General features: G+C 45.3%; 1 protein-coding gene and 1 pseudogene across 2 annotated transcripts in view; one reads left to right on the top strand and one right to left on the bottom strand.

Annotated features, from left to right (window-relative positions):
• The window catches only part of PAPOLA (poly(A) polymerase alpha), a 95,174-nt gene that overhangs the window by 28,390 nt on the left and 47,612 nt on the right, over positions 1–19,172 (bottom strand). For both annotated transcript variants that reach the window (XM_073349598.1, XM_073349599.1), the window contains exon 15: positions 5,732–5,841. In XM_073349598.1, the coding sequence (XP_073205699.1) occupies positions 5,732–5,841 (110 nt within the window). The remainder of the gene's footprint in view (positions 1–5,731; positions 5,842–19,172) is intronic.
• Positions 16,716–18,496, top strand: LOC140912207 (E3 SUMO-protein ligase ZBED1-like; annotated as a pseudogene).

Raw genomic sequence — 19,172 nt, 5'->3', positions numbered from 1 at the left:
GAGGCTCTAGTAGCTCTCTTTCCCAATGTGATTTTTGCCCAGACACTGTCTTATTCATTCCATCAGTTCTTATTTCTTCACAGTCTACCTCATCATTGATATACAATGCTACTCTACCACCTTTGCCTTTATTTCGGTCTTTCCTAAACAGCACATACCCCTCAATACCTGTACTCCAGTCATGACGACTATTCCACCATGTTTCTGTTATCCCTACAATATCTGGTTTCACTTCCTGCACCAGTAGCTCTAGTTCCTCCATTTTGTTACTTAGGCTCCTCGCATTGGTGTACAAACATCTTAATTTTTGCTGTTTGGCTTTGCCCACATTCTTTACCTGATTAGGCACAGACATTCTACTGCCAGTATCACCTATTAGACTGGTATCTACACTACACTACCCTTCCTCCTTACGTCCATTCTCCTACCCACGGCTGTATCCTTTCTTACTTCGTTTTCTTCCCTCTCAATGTTAAAATCCGGCGTGGAGATTACCTGGACATCTCCCAACCATTTCCCCCAAATTCCTAGTTTAAAGCTCTCTTAATCAGTTGTGCCAGTCTCCATCCCAGAAGTCTATTTCCCTCCTTACTCGGGTGCAGTCCATCCCGAGGGAACAGTGCTCTGTCCACCAATGCTTCCCAATGGCCATACATCCCAAAGCCCTCCTTATAGCACCACTACCTGAGCCATCTGTTGATCATCAAAAATCTTGTCACACCTTTGTTGACCTTCTCTAGGAACAGGCAGAATTCCACTGAAGATCACCTAACCCTCAATTTCCTTAAGTTTCTTCCTCAGCCAGGCATAGTCTCCCTTGATACGTTCCAGGGAGAATCTACCCGTATCATTTGTTCCCACATGAAGGACAATCAGTGGATTCTTTCCCACTCTCATTAGGATCCTTTTCAGCCTCAGGTCCACATCCTGTATCTTAGCACCCGACAGACAACACATCTTTCTGTTCTCTGGATCAGCTCTGGTTACTCTCCTGTCTAGTCTTCTCAGTAAGGAGTCCCCAATCATGTAGAGCTGCCTTTTTCTGGTGATGGTGCAATTTTCCAGTCTATCCCCTGTTCCGTCTGGCTGCAAGTCCTCTCGATTCCTATTCTCTCTTGCAATCCTCTGCAACCCATCCCGTATCCTCCTGGGGCTCATATTTGGTGTTGTCTCCATTGCCTCTTCCCCTCTTCCTATAGGACAAGCTACTCTTCTCTTCTTCCTTGCCCTTTCACCTTCAGTGACCACCTGCTATGCCCCTTCTTAATTTCCCAACTCTACAAACCTGTTCCTGAGCTCTATTTCTCCTTCACTAGCCTGTCTGTTCTTCTGCCTGCCTCTCTTAGTCTTCCACCGAAGCTCCCCTTGCAAACACCTGGCCAACATCCGCCCCTTTCCAGCTACCCAGCTCTGAAGGCAGCATAGAAGTAAGGGTGGCAATACTGCAACTCCTCCTAAAATAACCTTGCAATTCCCCTGCAACTACCTTTTGAGTCAGGACCCTCAATTTGAGAATGAAATCTGTATAGTATAGGGTAAAAGCACACAAAGACCAGATTTCACAGTCCATGACGCATTTTTCATGGCCATGAATTTGGTAGGACCTTAAGTATAAGTATTCAAACCCCTTGGCAGAGACAAAATACTTTTTCTCAGCCCTCTTGGAAGTGGAAGGGATGGAGGACGGGGTTTGCCAGAAGACTTTGGCAATGTTTAGGACCCTTTCATGCACCAGCAGCGTGACATGGGTGGGGGTGGATGCAGAAAGCACACTGAACGAAGTGTCTGATTGCTCCACCATCTCTTCTGCCTCTAGGCCAAAGTTAGCGGCTACCCTTCGGAGCAGAGCTTGGTGCTCCTTAATGTCATCTGATGGGCTAGCAGGGGAGGGCCCCACCACCACTTTGTCTGGAGAGGGGGACGATGACTAACCACTGGGGGAGGACCTCAGGCATCATCCCCTGCAGGGGAAGGGGGTCTCAGGGTGGGCACCTGTCCCTCCACCTCAGCGTCTGCTAGTGCTTCACGCACCGAATCCGTTGCTACTGGTGCCGATTGGAGCTTGTCTGATGTGGCCACCGACAATTGGCGAGATGGGGGCATCGGCATAACCGGCATGCCCCAGGCATTCCAGTAAGACCATTGCGCTGGACACTAGCCCTGTTGCCAGGACGGCATCACTGAGGTGGATGCAACCTCAGGATCCCAGTTGCGACAGTGCTGTTTCTGTGAGGGGCTAGACTCCCTCTCCATGCCGGAGGAATCCTCCTCTGGTGACCAGGACAGGGCCATTGATGCCTGCGTCTGGAGGCTAACCGGCACCATGAGTGACTGGTGCCTCAAATAGACCGGTGCTGGGAGTAGGGGGAGCGGCGCCATGTTGAGGAGCACCCCGAAGGTCTCTGTGACAGTGATAGTCAGCATGGGGAGGGTTGTCACAAAGATGACTGGTGCCGACTACCTGGCGACTGGCGCTTCCCTCTGGGTGAGACTCGATGCGAGGGCAGAAACCAGGAGTGCAGTGCTGGCCATCTGTAGCAGTGAACTGGTTGGGCTGATGCGGAGACCAGGGATGCGGCCACAAAGGGCTCTGCCTCGGCTCCGGAGACCAGCAGCGCTCACTCGCTTTCTAGGAGGCTTTCACAGCTGGCTTGCCCTCATAGGGAACCTTTTCTGGGTCCATCGCTGCACATGGTGCCGGCTGTGGTGGGAGAGTCCTTTGCTCTCTGGGTGCCGGGAAGGCATTGACTCCACCATCATTCTGGATCACCTACCGCTCCCTGGAGTCTGTTGTGGATCCCTTATGGGGGTAGGAGGACGTGCCCCCTCACAGCTCCGGCGTGCACAGGTGACCCTGGCAGGGTCCTCTGCACAATGCCCCTTGGTCTATCTTTCTCGGTACCAGGTCCCACTTCTTGGTCTTCTTGGGCACCAGCAAAGGGGATCGGTGCTGGGTAGAGCCTAGTGCTGGGGATGCACTACACACTAAAGCCAAAGTGCTGGGCATTGCATCCAGCTGGGCTGGCTCCGAGGCTGACTGAAGAACTGCCTCCATGAGGAGGGCCCTCAAGTGAATGTCGCGTTCTTTCTGTGTCCTGGGACAAAAGTTCTTACCGATGCGACGCTTTTAATGTGGGATTCCCCCCAGGCAATTCAGACAGCTACCATGTGGGTCGCTAACAGGTATAGGCCTATTACAGCACATGGCTTAAAACCTGGTGACCGGGGCTTGTCCTGCCTAAGGCAAAGTCCCTGCCAGGACCCTAACTGACTATGCTACAGTTCTTAAGAGCTACTTACTAACTAATCTACAATAAAACAAACTATTTACAGATGGAACACAAAGTTCAAAAGGGAAAGAAACCACTGACCACCTGCGATGCAAGGGAGAGAGGCATGCCGACCAACCACCACGGGCAATAAGAAGGAACTGAGAGGGCATAGGGCTGGTGGTGCCTGATATATCGATGCATGAGCGAGGCACTCAAGGGGGCACCACAGCCAACCCTAGGGATACTGCTAAAGCAAGTCTCTGACAACCGTGCATGGGGGTGCGCACACACCGAGAATGGAATCGACATGGACAAACACTCAAAGAAAAATGTATCTTTAGTCTATATTCCTGTCAAAAATAATTTAAAAGTTACATAAAAATCAATATGTACCCAATAGCATATTACCATCAGATAATAAGAAAGGAGTAAATTCATAGATGAAATTGATAGTCTATGTCAGGTGGGATGAGTACTGAAAGATTATATAGCAATGGGAGCTGGATTAATCCCTTTGCTGTTCATTTCCAGATTAACGTCTAGTTAAGATTCCCCATACCTCAGAAAGAAACGTTTCTGGGGGTATTTGTTAAAACTAACTAAAAGTTTTGGTTTGGATATAGTCTATAAATTCTACTTATAGACCTCCGTGTTTGACAACTGAGATATTCAGAGACCATTCAGAAACGAAAGTCTTGAATGTTGTTTTCAAGCGATAAGAATTTAGGATCTATTTGTAAAGAGTATATTTGCCATTCCAGTTGAGGGAAGAGCTTCTAGATTAGACTTTAGATTGTAAAGCAAGATAATTAAAAACACTAAGTAGGAAGAGTGCTAATCAGCCTGTCTACATTCTCTAGTCAAATCAAAGGAGTGTAGCACTTGCTATCTTTAATCAAGTAGCTTATATTCACTGTTTTGGGAGAGGGAAAGAAATTTCCTTTTGATTGAGAACAGATGTTAACTGCACATAGAAGCACCAAGATTTTCAAACACCCTTCAAAAAAATGTATGAAATCTTAATAAAATTGCCCTTTTTTTTTTTTTTTTTTTTAAAAGGGGGGGAAGGTCAGGGAAACAAAGGGAAGAGTAATGAAAGGATGACAGAATGCAAGTCATTACACAAATATCTCAAATCAAACCAGTTTAATGTTTAAACTAGAGATTTTAAACATTTTTATGTTGGAAATCCAGAGGTCCATTTACAAATGGCTGAATCTTGCATTTCATGTTGGGAGGTGGGCTTGTGTGGTTTCTCTCCCTCCTCTATTTAAGGCAACTTCATTACATTACAACATTATTTTAGTCCAGTTTAAGATACTTTTCCACATTTTACATTTACCACTTATTGCGACTATATTACTGTATGCCAAATTCATAGTATTCACTAAATAAGCCTCAACTTGGGAATCCATAGACAGAGGTTTGTTAAGAAATGCTTTATTGCACATAGTACGGAAGTTATGAAACTATACTTAAACTTTTGTCAAAACAACACTGTCAATACATCTAATCAATCTTCCACAGAACACTGCCATATTCTTAATTTTGCTCTCCAGATGTTATGTTGCAAATTTCCACTAATGTTGTCCTTTTTGGTTTGTCAAAAGCATTTTAAACAGATTGTGAAGTTAGCATGACTTGTTTATTTTTGTGTTGTGTATCATCTCTGAATATAGGTTTCAGAATAGCAGCCGTGTTAGTCTGTATCCGCAAAAGGAGTACTTGTGGCACCTTAGAGACTAACCAATTTATTTGAGCATAAGCTTTCGTGAGCTACAGCTCAAAGCTTATGTTCAAATAAATTGGTTAGTCTCTAAGGTGCCACAAGTATTCCTTATCTCTGAATATAGTCAGTACAACACTAGGAATGAATTACACTTTACTAGTTAGGATGAGCTCCAACATATTGGATTAACTGCAGCAATGCACAAGGTATGTTGCCTAGGTTCTGCTATTAATCTGTTTTCAGTAACAAATACAAACATGGAAAAAGATTTACACTGAAGCATACATTTTCCATTAACATACGTAGGTCACATTTGTTGATTAAGTATAAATGTTTATACTATCACTTAAAGCCATGTAATTTACTATATTGAATAAGAAACATTTTAAAAGTTTTACCTTTTTCAGTGAGAAGTATGTTGCAAATTATGCCTTAAATAAGGTACAGTTTATGAAAAAATTAAATTCTTATGACCAAATTAGTCAGTTATGTCCCAAATATAAAGTTGCCGAGTTGACTGTCCTGCAAATGTCTCCAGAATCAACATACTGAAGCCATCCAAACAAAAGTTTTGCTACTAATTTTCTATACATCCAATAAGCAATAAAACAACCATTATATCATATCCTTCCATCTAGACCCATGGTAGAATATTTTGAAACGAAGGCCACATAATTACACATTCAGCACAAATGAATTAATTTCAAGCTTTTAGAGAAGCCAAGCTTACCTGTGTCAGTGAAAGACTGGATGTCATATGTAAGATCAACACTCAGATTTTCAGAATTTTCTGTCTTCTTAAACACTAAACCAATCACCCACATTGTACGGAATTCTTCCCTGAAAAGTTTTATAAAAAGAATCATGTAATATTGGAAGAAAGCATTTAAATTACTTAATCTAAAACTCAGATGACGTGGTTTGTAACACTGGTGCAAAATTTGATAATGTGGTTGGTTACATCTTAGCTCAACTGGCATGAAACAAGATTAAAGTACCCAGAAATCCAACTGTTAAGAATTCCTACTAAACCATAAATAACAAAAATAATTACTTAGTATTATAACTAATACTAAGTATTAGTATATAAATACTAGTAAAACAAAAAGTCAATTTCATATTACCTACTAATCAGTGTTATTAGCCATATTTTAAAAGGTATAAGGCAAATATAAAACACTTCTTTAAATTTTGCTTTTTCAGTTTCAAGTGTAGTCTGTTTACACAAAAATCTGCAGACGTTAACAAGAAAAGTTACTTGCCTTTTAGTTTGCCTACACAGATTTTCACTTAAGATTTTCAAGACATCTGAGGTGGGCAAACTACAGCCCGCGGGCCACATCCGGCCCTCGGGACCGTCCTGCCTGGCTCCTGAGCCCCCGGCCCCTCCCCCATTGTTCCCCCTCCGCTGCGTGCTCATGCAGGGCAGCGCAGCAGCGTGACTGGCTCTGGCCAGGCAGTGCAGGTGTCAGACATGCTGCTCTAAGTGGTATGGTAAGAGGGTTGGATATGGGGCAGGGGGTCCCAGGGGGCGGACAGGGAGCAGTTGGATGGGGCCGAGGTTTGGGGGTGGGGAGGCAGTCAGAGGACGGGGAACAGGGGGAGGTTGGATAGGGCAGAGGTTCGGGGGAGGGGGGTGAGGGACAGGGGTCCCGAGAGGGGGCAGTCGGGATGGGTGGAGGGTTCTGAGGGGGGCAGCCAGAGGGCAGGAAGTGGGAGGGGTCGGATAGGGGGTGGGGGCCAGGCTGTTTGTGGAAGCACAGCCTTCCCTAGCCAGCCCTCCATTCAGTTTCACACCCCGATGTGGCCCTCGGGCCAAAATGTTTGTCCACCCCTGCACTACATGCTTTGGTATGTAAACTCAGAATCCTCTAGCAAAGGTCAACTGTTAGGAGCAATGCATGCACTTGTGTGGATCTACACATATCAAAGCAAAGGTCGATAAAGGATCTTGGGTCCAACTGTCCTCATTTCCCCCCCACCCCTTACTGGTTAAAGAGCCTAAATTGCAGAGAAGGAAGATGCTGGCATGGGTCTATCTGCAATCTATTCAAAGAACTACAGTTACAAATAAGGCTACATCTATACACTACCACTTATGTCACTCAGGTGTATGAATATTCCACCCCCCCTCCACCCCTTCCAGAGCGACATAAGTCACGCAGGCATAAGCGCACATCTTCTGCCACTCACCGGGGTGGTTTAAGGCTTACGAGAGAGCTTTCTCGTTGGCATAGAACGTCTTCACTACTCACGCTGCAGTGACACGGCTACACAGATACAGCCATGCTGCTGCAGACCTGTAAGTGCAGACATGCCCTAAGTAACCTCTTTTCAAGCACTGCTTATATATATATATCCTCCCACTCTTGGTAGAGTCATTAGTCATTACAATCCTCAAAGAATATGGGTCTGAGAACTATTTAACAAAAGAACGCAGGGACTGGTCTTCCAAAGCTGACATAAAACCTAAATGACAAATTAAGAGAGCCATACAGATACTAATTGAGCAATGCACGAGATAAATCACATTTTCAATGATGTTTCCATATCTAAATTTGAGATAGAAATTTGTTAAATATGCTGTACAGAATTCTTTGAATACGGTATAATGCTTTGATCTTTAAGGTACTGAAATATCGTGATCGTTCCTCTCTATTCGACATTGATGAGGCCTCATCTGGAGTACTGTGTCCAGTTTTGGGCCCCACACTACAAGAAGGATGTGGATAAATTGGAGAGAGTCCAGCGAAAGGCAACAAAAATGATTAGGGGTCTAGAACACATGACTTATGAGGAGAGGCTGAGGGAGCTGGGATTGTTTAGTCTGCAGAAGAGAAGAATGAGGGGGGATTTGATAGCTGCTTTCAACTACCTGAAAGGGGGTTCCAAAGAGGATGGCTCTAGACTGTTCTCAATGGTAGCAGATGACAGAACGAGGAGTAATGGCCTCAAGTTGCAGGGGGGGAGGTTTAGATTGGATATTAGGAAAAACTTTTTCACTATGAGGGTGGTGAAACACTGGAATGCGTTACCTAGGGAGGTGGTAGAATCTCCTTCCTTAGAGGTTTTTAAGGTCAGGCTTGACAAAGCCCTGGCTGGGATGATTTAACTGGGAATTGGTCCTGCTTCGAGCAGGGGGTTGGACTAGATGACCTTCTGGGGTCCCTTCCAACCCTGATATTCTATGATTCTATGATCCCTGAGGGTTGACTATAAAGTGTAATCCATGTGGATAGCCTGAAAATTTGTAAACTGAACTAGTCCTAGAAGACTCCCCACCACTTCAAGAAGCATCTTTACTTTGTCAAGTATGAAATCTAGGAAGAGACACTGGCAGACTGATAAAGACTGGTTCAGACCAAGCCCAGATGCAACTGATTTCAAAGGAATTTAAGGAATCCAGGTTTGAAAGTTGTGGCTCATATTTAGGGCCCTACCAAATTCACAGTCATGAAAAATGCATCACGGACTGTGAAATCTGGTCTCCCACTGCGAAATCAGGTCTTTTGTGTGCTTTTAACCTATACTACGCAGATTTCACAGGGGAGACTAGTGTTTCTCAAATTGTGGGTCCTGACCCAAAAAGGAGTTGCGGGGTGGGGGGGGTGTCATAAGTTTATTGGGGGGGAAGAGGAGAGGAGTTACAATATTGTCACTCTTACTTCTGCGCTGCCTTTAAAGCTATGTGGCCAGAGATCAGCAGCTGTTGGCCAGGAACCCAGCTCTGAAGGCAGCGCCCTGCCAGCAGCACAAAAGTAAGGGTGGCAATACCATACCATGCCACCCTTACTTCTGCACTGCCGCTTTCAGAGCTGGGCAGCTAGAGCAGAGGCTGTTGACTGAAGGTCCAGCTCTGCAGGTAGCAACGCAAAGGTAAGGGTGGCAATACCATATCATCCCATCCTTCTGCACGGCTGTTGGTGGTGGCTCTGCTGGTGGTGGTTCCCGGCCAGCAGATGCCACTCTCCAGCTGCACAGCTCTGAAGCCAGAGCCGCCACCAGCAGCACAGACAGAAGGAAGGGTAGCAGTACCACAACCTCTCCTCCAATATCCTTGCAACCCTCCCACAACTCCTTTTTTGGGGTCAGGACCCCTACAGTTACACCATAAAATTTCAGATTTAAGTGACTGAAATCATGAAATCTGCAATTTTTAAAATCTTATGATGATGAAATTGACGAAAATGGATGCTGAATTTGGTAGGGCCATGCTCGTATGTACAAACTTTGTTTACACTTGGAAATTAACCCATTGGTAGAGAAGTTTGTCAGCAGTAACTCCCCTAAAACCAGCAACAAACACGGTTTAACTATTAGGCCTGGTTTACACAACAGTTAGGATGATACAAGGTAGCTTACATCAACCTAGTTGTGCATGCGTCTGCATTCTAATTAGTCTCCCACCACTGTACGCACCATTACACCAACACAGTATCACCACCTCTCCGAGTGGCATACAGTCAATGTATTTAAGTCAACACAGCGAGTGTAGACACAGCATTCGTTATGTCGACCCAAACTGCCCCACAATGACCCACACTAACTGCTCTGGTCACCATTGTGAAATTCACTGCTCAGGGAATCATGGAGACCAGAACCACCCTCCCCTTTAAATCCCTACAAATTTTTGGAATTCCTTTTCCTACTTGCACACCTAGCAGCTCTCCACTGTTTGTGAAACTGCCTAGCTGACCATGCTGGCTAAATGCTTCTGACATGGCCCTGCCTCGAGTAGACAGGAGATATTGAATCTCCTGGGCCTGTGGGGAGAAGAGGCTGTGCAGACACAGCTCTGTAACAGCCATAGAAACGTTGACATCTACGAGCAGATTGCTCAGGGGATGCAGGAGAAGGAGTACGACCGTGATCAGCAGCAGTGCTGCATAAAAGAAGTTGCGGCAGGCATAACAGGTGGCGAGGGAGAACAATCCAGCTGGTGCAAAGCTGCAGACCTGCTGCCTTTACAAAGAGCTACATGCCATACTCCGCAGAGACTCCCCCCACCCACCCACAGCACCATGAATACCTCCAAGAAGCCTGAGGCACAAGCCCCTGCCATGAATAGCGAGGAAGATATGATGGTGGACAAGGAAGAGGTTTATGGGGAACAGGTGACTGGGGGCTCCAGCAGTGCAGTGAGCCAGAATCTGGTTTTGATTTCATCACAGACCAGCCAATCAAGCACAGGTGAGCCCAATTCAGGGGAAGGAATCTTAGGTAAAAGTATGTAGATAAGTTTTCAATTACATGGAAGTAGCAGAGCACAGTATTTTAACTATTCATTCATTTCCTTATGCTAGAAGAGGTAGTAGTTCAACCAAGAGGGGTAGAGTTGCTATCAGCTTTTTGTTTCCCCTTAGAGTCGGTGGAGGGGCATGCCATGCAGGGCAGTTTGTTTATATACACAGGGATGTCTTCTGAATCCTCCTGAGAGATCTCGATGAAACTTCGAAGGAGGTATTCTGTAATCCTCTGCCAAAGGTTTAGAGGGAGGGCTGCCTTATTTCTTGCTCCATGGTAGAACACTTTCATATGCCACTCAGTGATAACTTCAGCAGGCACCACTGTAGTACACAGTTACCAGCATATAGGCCAAGGCAGCTTCGGGACACCAGCAGCAGCAGCTGTGCTCTCTCTGCCTTTGTTACCCTCAGGAGTTAGATATCAGCTAAAATCACCACCACCTGTGGAAAATGGTGCCAGTATTCAGTGCCATTGCCTTCTGCTACTAGAATCATGCAACCAAGCAATTCCCTCCTCATTTCCCCAACCTCTGGAAGCCATACTCACCATGGCTAGTGCCGTCCACATGCAGTCCCAAACAGAAGTGAAAATGTAGTGCTCATAACTTTAGGGAAGCAAGAGGAGTGAGTTCAGCATCCTAAGTTCTGCAGTGAATACACTGACAGTGGTACCTCTTTGTTTTATCTTCTGCTGCCTTTGTGGCCTTCAGTGTCTCCCCCTCCACACCTGTGTAACACCTGAGCCAGAGAAGGAGGAGAAGGAGAAAGAAGAGGACTCAGGATGACATGTTCAATGAGATCCTGCAAGCCAGTACTGCAAGGGACAATGAACACAGGACCTGGAGAATGAACACTGTAGATAGCCTGGAAAAGAAACAAGTGAAGAGGAGGAAGGTCTAGGAGTCCCAGCAGGAAAAGGAGGAGATGCACCAGGACATAATGGGGTTTCTCAGGCAGCGAAGAGATGCTATAGACACTGGTGAACCTGCACGTTCAACAGTCCTGGGCTTGCCTCCCCCTGCAACCCATTGAGAACTCAATGCCAGGAAATCCCAATAACCCCTCCCCCCCAACATTCCGTGAAGCATCATGGTTTGCAGCACTATTCTTACCACTCCACCCCGCGGGCCATTAAAGACAATCACAAGCTTCATCTACACAGACACGTGAAAGCTATGGTTGGTGTATATATATCTCTAGTGGACATGAATTCTTTCCCCTTCATAAGTTCAATGGAGATCTTGAGTGTCTCAGGTCCGAAGCAGAAACAACTTGCAGATCCAATACTGTGCCATGACATGAGCCTCGCTGAAGCAACAGACACCCCTCCAATGCTTGTTGCTCAGAGAAGGAGCGCAGGCAGGATACAGAGTTCTTGAACCCTGGGACACGGGCACAGTCCCCAGAGGGAGGGGCTGTCTCCGAACAGGGATGACCAGCTAACTTAACATTAACTACTACTAACGCAACAACTACTAACTATGAGAAGAACTGCAAAGAACTATGAATAATTATATACAATGGAAGAAGTCACTCTCTTAGTAAAAACTAAGCACACAAAGGAACAGGGCTTGCGGCAGTGAGAGAGAACTGGAGAGGTGTCGACTTTCACGGCCTATTATGCCCTCAACTGTGAACATGAGGAGATGCACGGTATATCAATGGACACTGGTAGGGAAAACCTTCTGGTTCTGGTGCATATGCAGCCACGTTTGGAATATATATAGGGACTATCACTTGAAGAAATCTGATTGTTCTCTTAATTCGTTGGGCCTTAACTTTTTAATATATTTGTTTTAAAAATGCATGGGTTTTTTGGCACCGATTTTGTTACAGAATAAAATTCTGTTAATAATCTTTATGAGTTCACAGCATATGCTACTGAAGCTCAGCAGTTCTGAAAGAAATCAATTATCTGCACAGTGTCATACAACTCAGAGGATCATTCACAAACAAAATAAATAGGTGCACTGATAATGTTACATTCCTACAAATACAGCAATCACCACATAATTCCTACCAGGCCACAAAAGGGCAGTGGCCAGGTAGAACATACCAAACACTACTCTCTCACTGTGAAAATGGTCTTTCAAAGCCTCCATGAGTTGTATAGTGCTGCACTGAGCTCTTATAATAGTCCTTGTATCTGGCTGTTCAAATTCAGCAGGCAGCCTCTCCACTCTACCCTCCATTTGGATGGCAACTTCTCCCCCTTTGCTTCACATATATTATGAAGGACATAGCACGCAGCTATAATCATTGGGGTATTTTTCTCACTGAGATCCAATCTTGTGAGTAAACAACACCAGCGACCCTTCAAATGACCAAAAGCACATTCAACTGTCATTCTCCATCTGCTGAGCCAGTAGTTGAATTGTTCCTTGGTGCTGTCGAGGTGGCCAACGTATGGCTTCATGAGCCAGGGGTAGGCTGGGTCCCTCAGGATCACTACTGGCATTTCAATATTCCCAATGGTAATCCGCCAGATGGGAAAGGAAGTCTTCGCTTGTAGCTTTCTGAACAGTCCCATATTCTTGAGAATGAGAGCATGCCATGGACCTTCCCTGACCAGTCCACACTGATGTCAGTGAGGCATCCCCAGTGATCAACCAACGCTTGCACAACCATAGAATGGTAGCCCTTTCTCTTGATGTACTCAGCGGCAAGGAGGTCTGGTGCCAAAATAGGGGTATGTGCTGTCTATTACTCCACTGCAGTTCAGGAACCCCACAGCTGCAAATCCTCCTACTATGTCCTGCACATTACTTAGAGCCACAGTCCTGCGCAGTAGGAAGTGATTAATGCCTCTTCACATTTGCATCAGTGGCCTCTGCAGTGGATTTCCCGACTCCAAATTGATTCTTGACTGACCATTAGCAAACTGACTTTGCACATTTCCACAATGTGATTGCCACTCCCATCTCCACTGTCAGTACAGCTCTAATTTTTGTGTCTCTGTGCTGAGAGGCCGGGGCAAACTTAGCACACAGATTTAGGAATGTAGCCTTGTGCATCCAAAAGTTTTGCAGCCACTGGTTTTCATCCCAATTCTGCATTATGATACCATCCCACAAACCAGTGCTTGTTTCTCCACCAATTACAGCTGCTCCATGAACTCCACCAACAATCTTGAATTGATTATCACTATGTCCCATAGCAATCGGTCCCCGAAAGAAATGCCATGATCCCTGCCAATTCAGTTCTTCTTGAAGCTCTGCAAATACTTCAGGATCGTACGCCCTGTGCTTGCAACACTAATGATGATAATGCAGAGGTGTGCAGGCTCTATGCTTCTGTCAGAGATAGTGGACAATGAGGAGGGCCTTGCAGGTTTGCGAGATTTTGAAAAAAAGGTACAAAAACTATGGGATACAGGTAACATTATGGGATGGACACAGCTGCGGACTGAGAAGTTGACCCCTTGCTCCCAGTCACCCCTTGGGCGATTTGTTTTGGCCTTACATGTGTCATGGTTCCTTCCCCACTCTGAACTCTAGGGTACAGATGTGGGGACCTGCATGAAAGACCCCCTAAGCTTATTCTTACCAGCTTAGGTTAAACGCCGCCGCCACCAAAGTGTTACACAAAGAACAGGGGAAGTGCCCACTTGGAAACATCTCCCCCCCAAAATATCTCCCCAAGCACTACACCCCCTTTCCTGGGGGAGGCTTGATAAAAATCCTCACCAATTTGCATAAGAGTTGCATAGAACACAGACCCAAACCCTTGGATTTTAAGAACAATGAAAAGAAATCAGGTTCTTAAAAGAAGAATTTTAATTAAAGAAAAAGTAAAAGAATCACCTCTGTAAAACCAGGATGGTAAATATCTTACAGGGTAATCAGATTAAAAACATAGAGAATCCCTCTAGGCAAAACCTTAAGTTACAAAAAGACACAAAAACCGGAATATACATTCCATTCATCACAACTTATTTTATCAGCCATTTAAACAAAACAGAATCTAACGCATATCTAACTAGATTGCTTACTAACTCTTTACAGGAGTTCTGACCTTCATTCCTGCTCTGGTCCCGGCAAAAGCATCACACAGACAGAGAGAACCTTTGTTTCTGCCTCCACCCAGACAAGTATCTTGTCTCCTCATTGGTCATTTTGGTGAGGTGCCAGTGCGGTTATCTTAGCTCCTTAACCCTTTACAGGTGAAAGGGTTTTTCCTCTGGCCAGGAGGGATTTAAAGGTGTTTACCCTTCCCTTTATATTTATGACACCATGCATTGCCAAATCTCCCCAAAGGACTGTGCACTGGATGATGGCGGGTTGCACAAAGGGATACCTACCCATGATGCACTACACTTTGCATCAAAAACAAACATGAATTGGTGAGTACACGCACTGCCAACACAAGGAGCCAAGCACGCATGTGCACAAGTGACGTACTGACTGGGCGGCTGTATGCAGAGGTAACTTGAGTCGACATAAGTTTGTAGTGTGGACATGGACTTAGTATAGGCAGAGCAAAACTAATTTCAAATATGCTTTCTGTAAATGAAAATAATTTTGACACTTTTACACCATTAGTCAGACCATTTTCAGCACCGTTTCAAGAAGATCTGTTAGCAACTACTTTGAACAGGTAATTTCTAGGGCTGCCAGTTAACTGCCATTAACGCACAACATAAATAATACGTTAATTTTTTAAAAGCACGTTAATCTCAGACAATCGGAGGGGGGGGCGCAGCATCAGCTGCTCCAAAGAACCTACCTCGGGTCAGGTGCAGTAACGCAAGAAGCCACCAGAGGGCGGGTGGAAAGAGAAGAGGCTACAGAAAGACATGGTTCTCATGCCAGCTCCAGCAGAGAAGTATTTTTTAAAAGTAAAAACAGGATGGCCAGAGGCTCACCCGAGCCACCCCCGCACTTGCAGGGCTTGCCCCAGCCACCTGCCCCATGCCTTCACCAACCCCCTGCATCCGGGCCTGAGCCCCACAGAAGCTCTGCACTGCCCACAGCAGGGTCTCTCCCCCCCAGCCCCGTGCCGCCCAGGGCTGGGGTTGAGCCTGAGCCTCCCTGCCCCCAAGCTTCGCACTGCCCATAGTGGGGTCTTCCCCCAAGCCAGCCCTGTGCTGCCCATGGCTGGGGCTGACCCCACTCCTGAGCCCCATGCCCCCCAAACTCGGGAGCTGACCCTCCGCCCCCCAGCCCCGTGCCACCTGCAGCTGCGGATGACCTTGTCTCTCCAAGTTGGGGAGCTCACCCCCCTCCTGAGTCCCATGCCACCTACAGCTGGGGGCTGACCCTCCCCCACCCTCCGAGCCCTGGGCCACCTGGGGCTGACCTCCACACCCCCATGCCTGCTGAGCTCCGTGCCGACTGCACTTGGGGCTGAATTCCCAGCCTCCCCAGTTCCCTCCCCTGCTCCTGGCCAGCTTTGCGCCACGCAGGGGTCAGCTCTGAAGCCAGCACTGCCCGCCAGCAGCACATTTCTCTGCTTTCCTGCTGGCAGTCAGTGCTGTCTTCAGCTGGCCCCTGTGCAGAAGCTGCCACTCTCTGCTCTGCCTTGCAGCCAAGACAAATGCTCAGTTTTGGTGAAAAAGTAGGGATGGCTGTGACAGAGCTGAGAAAGGGAACTGTCCTGGCCAAAATGGGACATACTGTCACCCTAGCTGGCCCGTGCACTATTGTGCCCGGCCCGCTCCTCAGTTGCGGGACCAAGCCCCCTGCGTCGTGCCCCATTGCCCCAAGCCAGCCACTTGTTCCAGGGGTACCCCATAGAGAACATGGGCCTGGTGAGCTCAGCCTCCCTGCACCAGCCTCTCCTCCCCTGTAGTATGAGTCCCTGAGGTAAAATCCACCCTCCCTTGCAAACAAAGGCTCACTCAGCTGAAGGGAGCCCACCAAGCTCAGTAAAAGGAGGCGAGCCCAGTACCAGAAGCCACCTTTCCAGAAGCAGCAGCAAGACACCTCCCTCACGCTCCTCCTGCACAAGTTATTGCATGCTACTCCGTGTTGTCACCCCCTGCCCTCCCAGACTCTCCTCCTGTACAAGTCTTTGCTTACTTCCCCCCTCCCCTATTCTCCCCCAACACCAAATGCAGATTTCTAAAATGAAACTCTTCGGACAGGAGGTGTACCTGGTGACCTCAGAAACCCACCTCCACTGGGGCAGCATCAAGAATTCACCTTTCTCGTGCATAACTCACACACCTCTCATCTCCAGAGTACTGACTTTCTGGGATAAAAAAATTTTACCCCTTTCAAAAAGCCAAGACTCCTCTGAAGGACACATACAAAATAGTATACAAAAGGCTAACCCAGGAGCAGCAGAATTAAAAAAAGCCTCCTGCACAATTCAGTCTCCTACTGAATGTTAATCCTGAGGTAAAATCTTTCCAAATCCATGGCAAAGACTCTTTTGAAAAGGACACTAATATATTGATTATATAGAAGAATTTATTGAATTATTCTAGATATTGACATTTCTACTGTGTTTTCATGATCTGGACTGATTAAATATCAGAAAAAGTTAATGGAGCAAAGCAGCAACAGTTCAGGTCTTTCGAATGGCAAGTTTATGTTTAAAATACTTCCAAATGGTTTTTTGTCTATAAAGACTTATCTGTAGCTATTGCATGGCTGAGTCCCAATACCACAGAAGCACTTCAAGTCTGCACTTCCACCTATGTTCTAAGCATGCTTTTGCTTATGGCTCTTGTGCTACAGGTAACCCACCACCAGCAAATTAATCCAGCCAGCCACAACAGAGTACAGTTATAGAGTTTCAGGATTGCTACAAGCCCATGAATCAAACAAACAAAGTACAACACCTTAACCAATACTACTGCAAAGTGGATAGCTATGGACTGCAGACCACTCAGCATTGTAAATGGTCAGAGGGCTAAGATATTATTCAAATTGCATCTTCCAATCAGTCATACACCTTGCCCTCCCAAGGAACCATTGCATCTCAAATAAGTGATCTATATGACAACAGAAAGACTACAAAGTTGGAGCTTCTGAAAAATGCACTGGCTTTTGGTTTTACTGGTGATTACTGGACATCCTTGAGCAATCACAGCTATCTTGATGTCACGGCACACCTTACTGATGCTGCATGGACACTGCAGTTGTTTGCTGTAACAGTAACTCATACTGAAGAGAGATTATGCTGAAGCATGTGCAGAGCATTTCATTTATGTTGAGAAAGAATGGAATATTCAAGAAAAGGTAACAATTAGTACTGACTGCACATAAAATGGTAGCAGCAGCCAGTCACTTGCCTATTGAACACATGATATGCATTGATCACAGACTGCAGTGATCCATTACAGTGGCGCTCAGTGATGGTGGTTTTGAAAACGTGCTGGCAAAATGTAGAAAACTTGTGGGCCATTTCAAACACAGCCCAGATAACAGTACAGAGCTAGGAATACAACAAGCTGCAAATGGACAAAGAAAAAAGACTCTTGTACAAGATATTTCAACCAGATGGAACTCCACATTGGCTATGATTCAGAGCCTACTTTGCAATAAAGCCACTATCACATGCACATTAGCTCTTCAAAAGCACAATATATCAGTGCCAACAGGTAAGGATTTTGAAAAACTGCAAAAACTAGAAACATTAGTTGAGCCCTGCAGGTTTGTGACTGAACTCCTTGTGGGAGAGGGGAGAAAGAAGAGAATTGTATGTCTCCTGCTCCGTGGTTTTACCTGTATTCCACCTTATGACAGTCTCTGATGATGACCCAGCATATGTTGTTTGATTTAAGAACACTTTCACAACAGATTTTACAAAATGCAAAGATATCAATCTGAGATTTCTAAAAATAGTTACAGCACTAGACACAAGATTTACGACTCTGAAGTGCCTTCCAAAATCTGAGAGGAATGAAGTGTGGAGCATGCTGTCAGAAGTCTTAAAAGCAACACTCTGATGCAGAAACTACAGAACCCGAACCACCAAAAGAGAAAAATCAACTTTCTGCTTCTGAATCATATGATAAAAATGAACATGGGTCAGTCCCCACTGCTTTGGATCCTTATCAAGCAAAACCCGTCATCAGCATGGACGTATGTCCTCTGGAATGGCGGTTGACACATGAAGGGGCATATGAATCTTTAGTGCATCTGGCACGTAAATATCTTGCTATGCTGGCTACAACAATGCCATGCCAATGACTGTTTTCACTTTCAGGTGACATTGTAAACAAGAAGTGGGCAACATTATCTCCCACCAATGTAAACAAGCTTGTTTGTCTGAGTGATTGGCTGAACAAGAAGGACTGAGTGGACTTGTAAGCTCTAAAGTTTTACATTGTTTTATTGTTAAGTGCAGTTATTCTTTTTTTTACATAATTCTACATTTGTAAGTTCAACTTTCATAATAAAGAGATTGCACTACAGTACTTCAATGAGGTGAACTGAAGATTTTTATAGTACAAATGTTTGTAATAAAAAATAAAGTGAGCACTGTATACTTTGAATTGTGTTGTAATTGAAATCAAAATATTTGAAAATGTAGAAAACATCCAAAATATTTAAAGAAATGGTATTCTATTATTGCTTAATTGCAATTCATTTTTATCTAGTAATTTCTTAATTTTAAACAGTTCTATCAATACTCTTGCCCAAATTCACTTTTTGGGTGTGCAACTAAATTATGCTTACAGCAGCCACCAATGGGCCCAATCCAAGAAGCCACTGCCTTGTTGAAGAGCCTGTGTAAAAGGTCACGTGGACTTTCTGTAGATATTTCATAATGAAATGAGCACTGATTTTAAAGCTAAATTCAATATGAAAATGCTTTACACGCTACAGACAACACAAAGTCAAAATGTTACACCTGCAAAAATACATGTTAGAACTGTTCACAAAAATTTATTTCCCAACCTCAGACTTGACATAAATAACCTCTCACTAATCTGGCTATGGCAATTGATACATAGAAAACACCAAGTCAAGT

This window comes from Lepidochelys kempii, chromosome 6, assembly GCF_965140265.1.
Source record: "Lepidochelys kempii isolate rLepKem1 chromosome 6, rLepKem1.hap2, whole genome shotgun sequence".
Taxonomy (NCBI): Eukaryota; Metazoa; Chordata; order Testudines; family Cheloniidae; genus Lepidochelys; species Lepidochelys kempii.
Note: the sequence above shows the minus strand (reverse complement) of the source record. Positions and strands in the feature narration are given on the sequence as shown.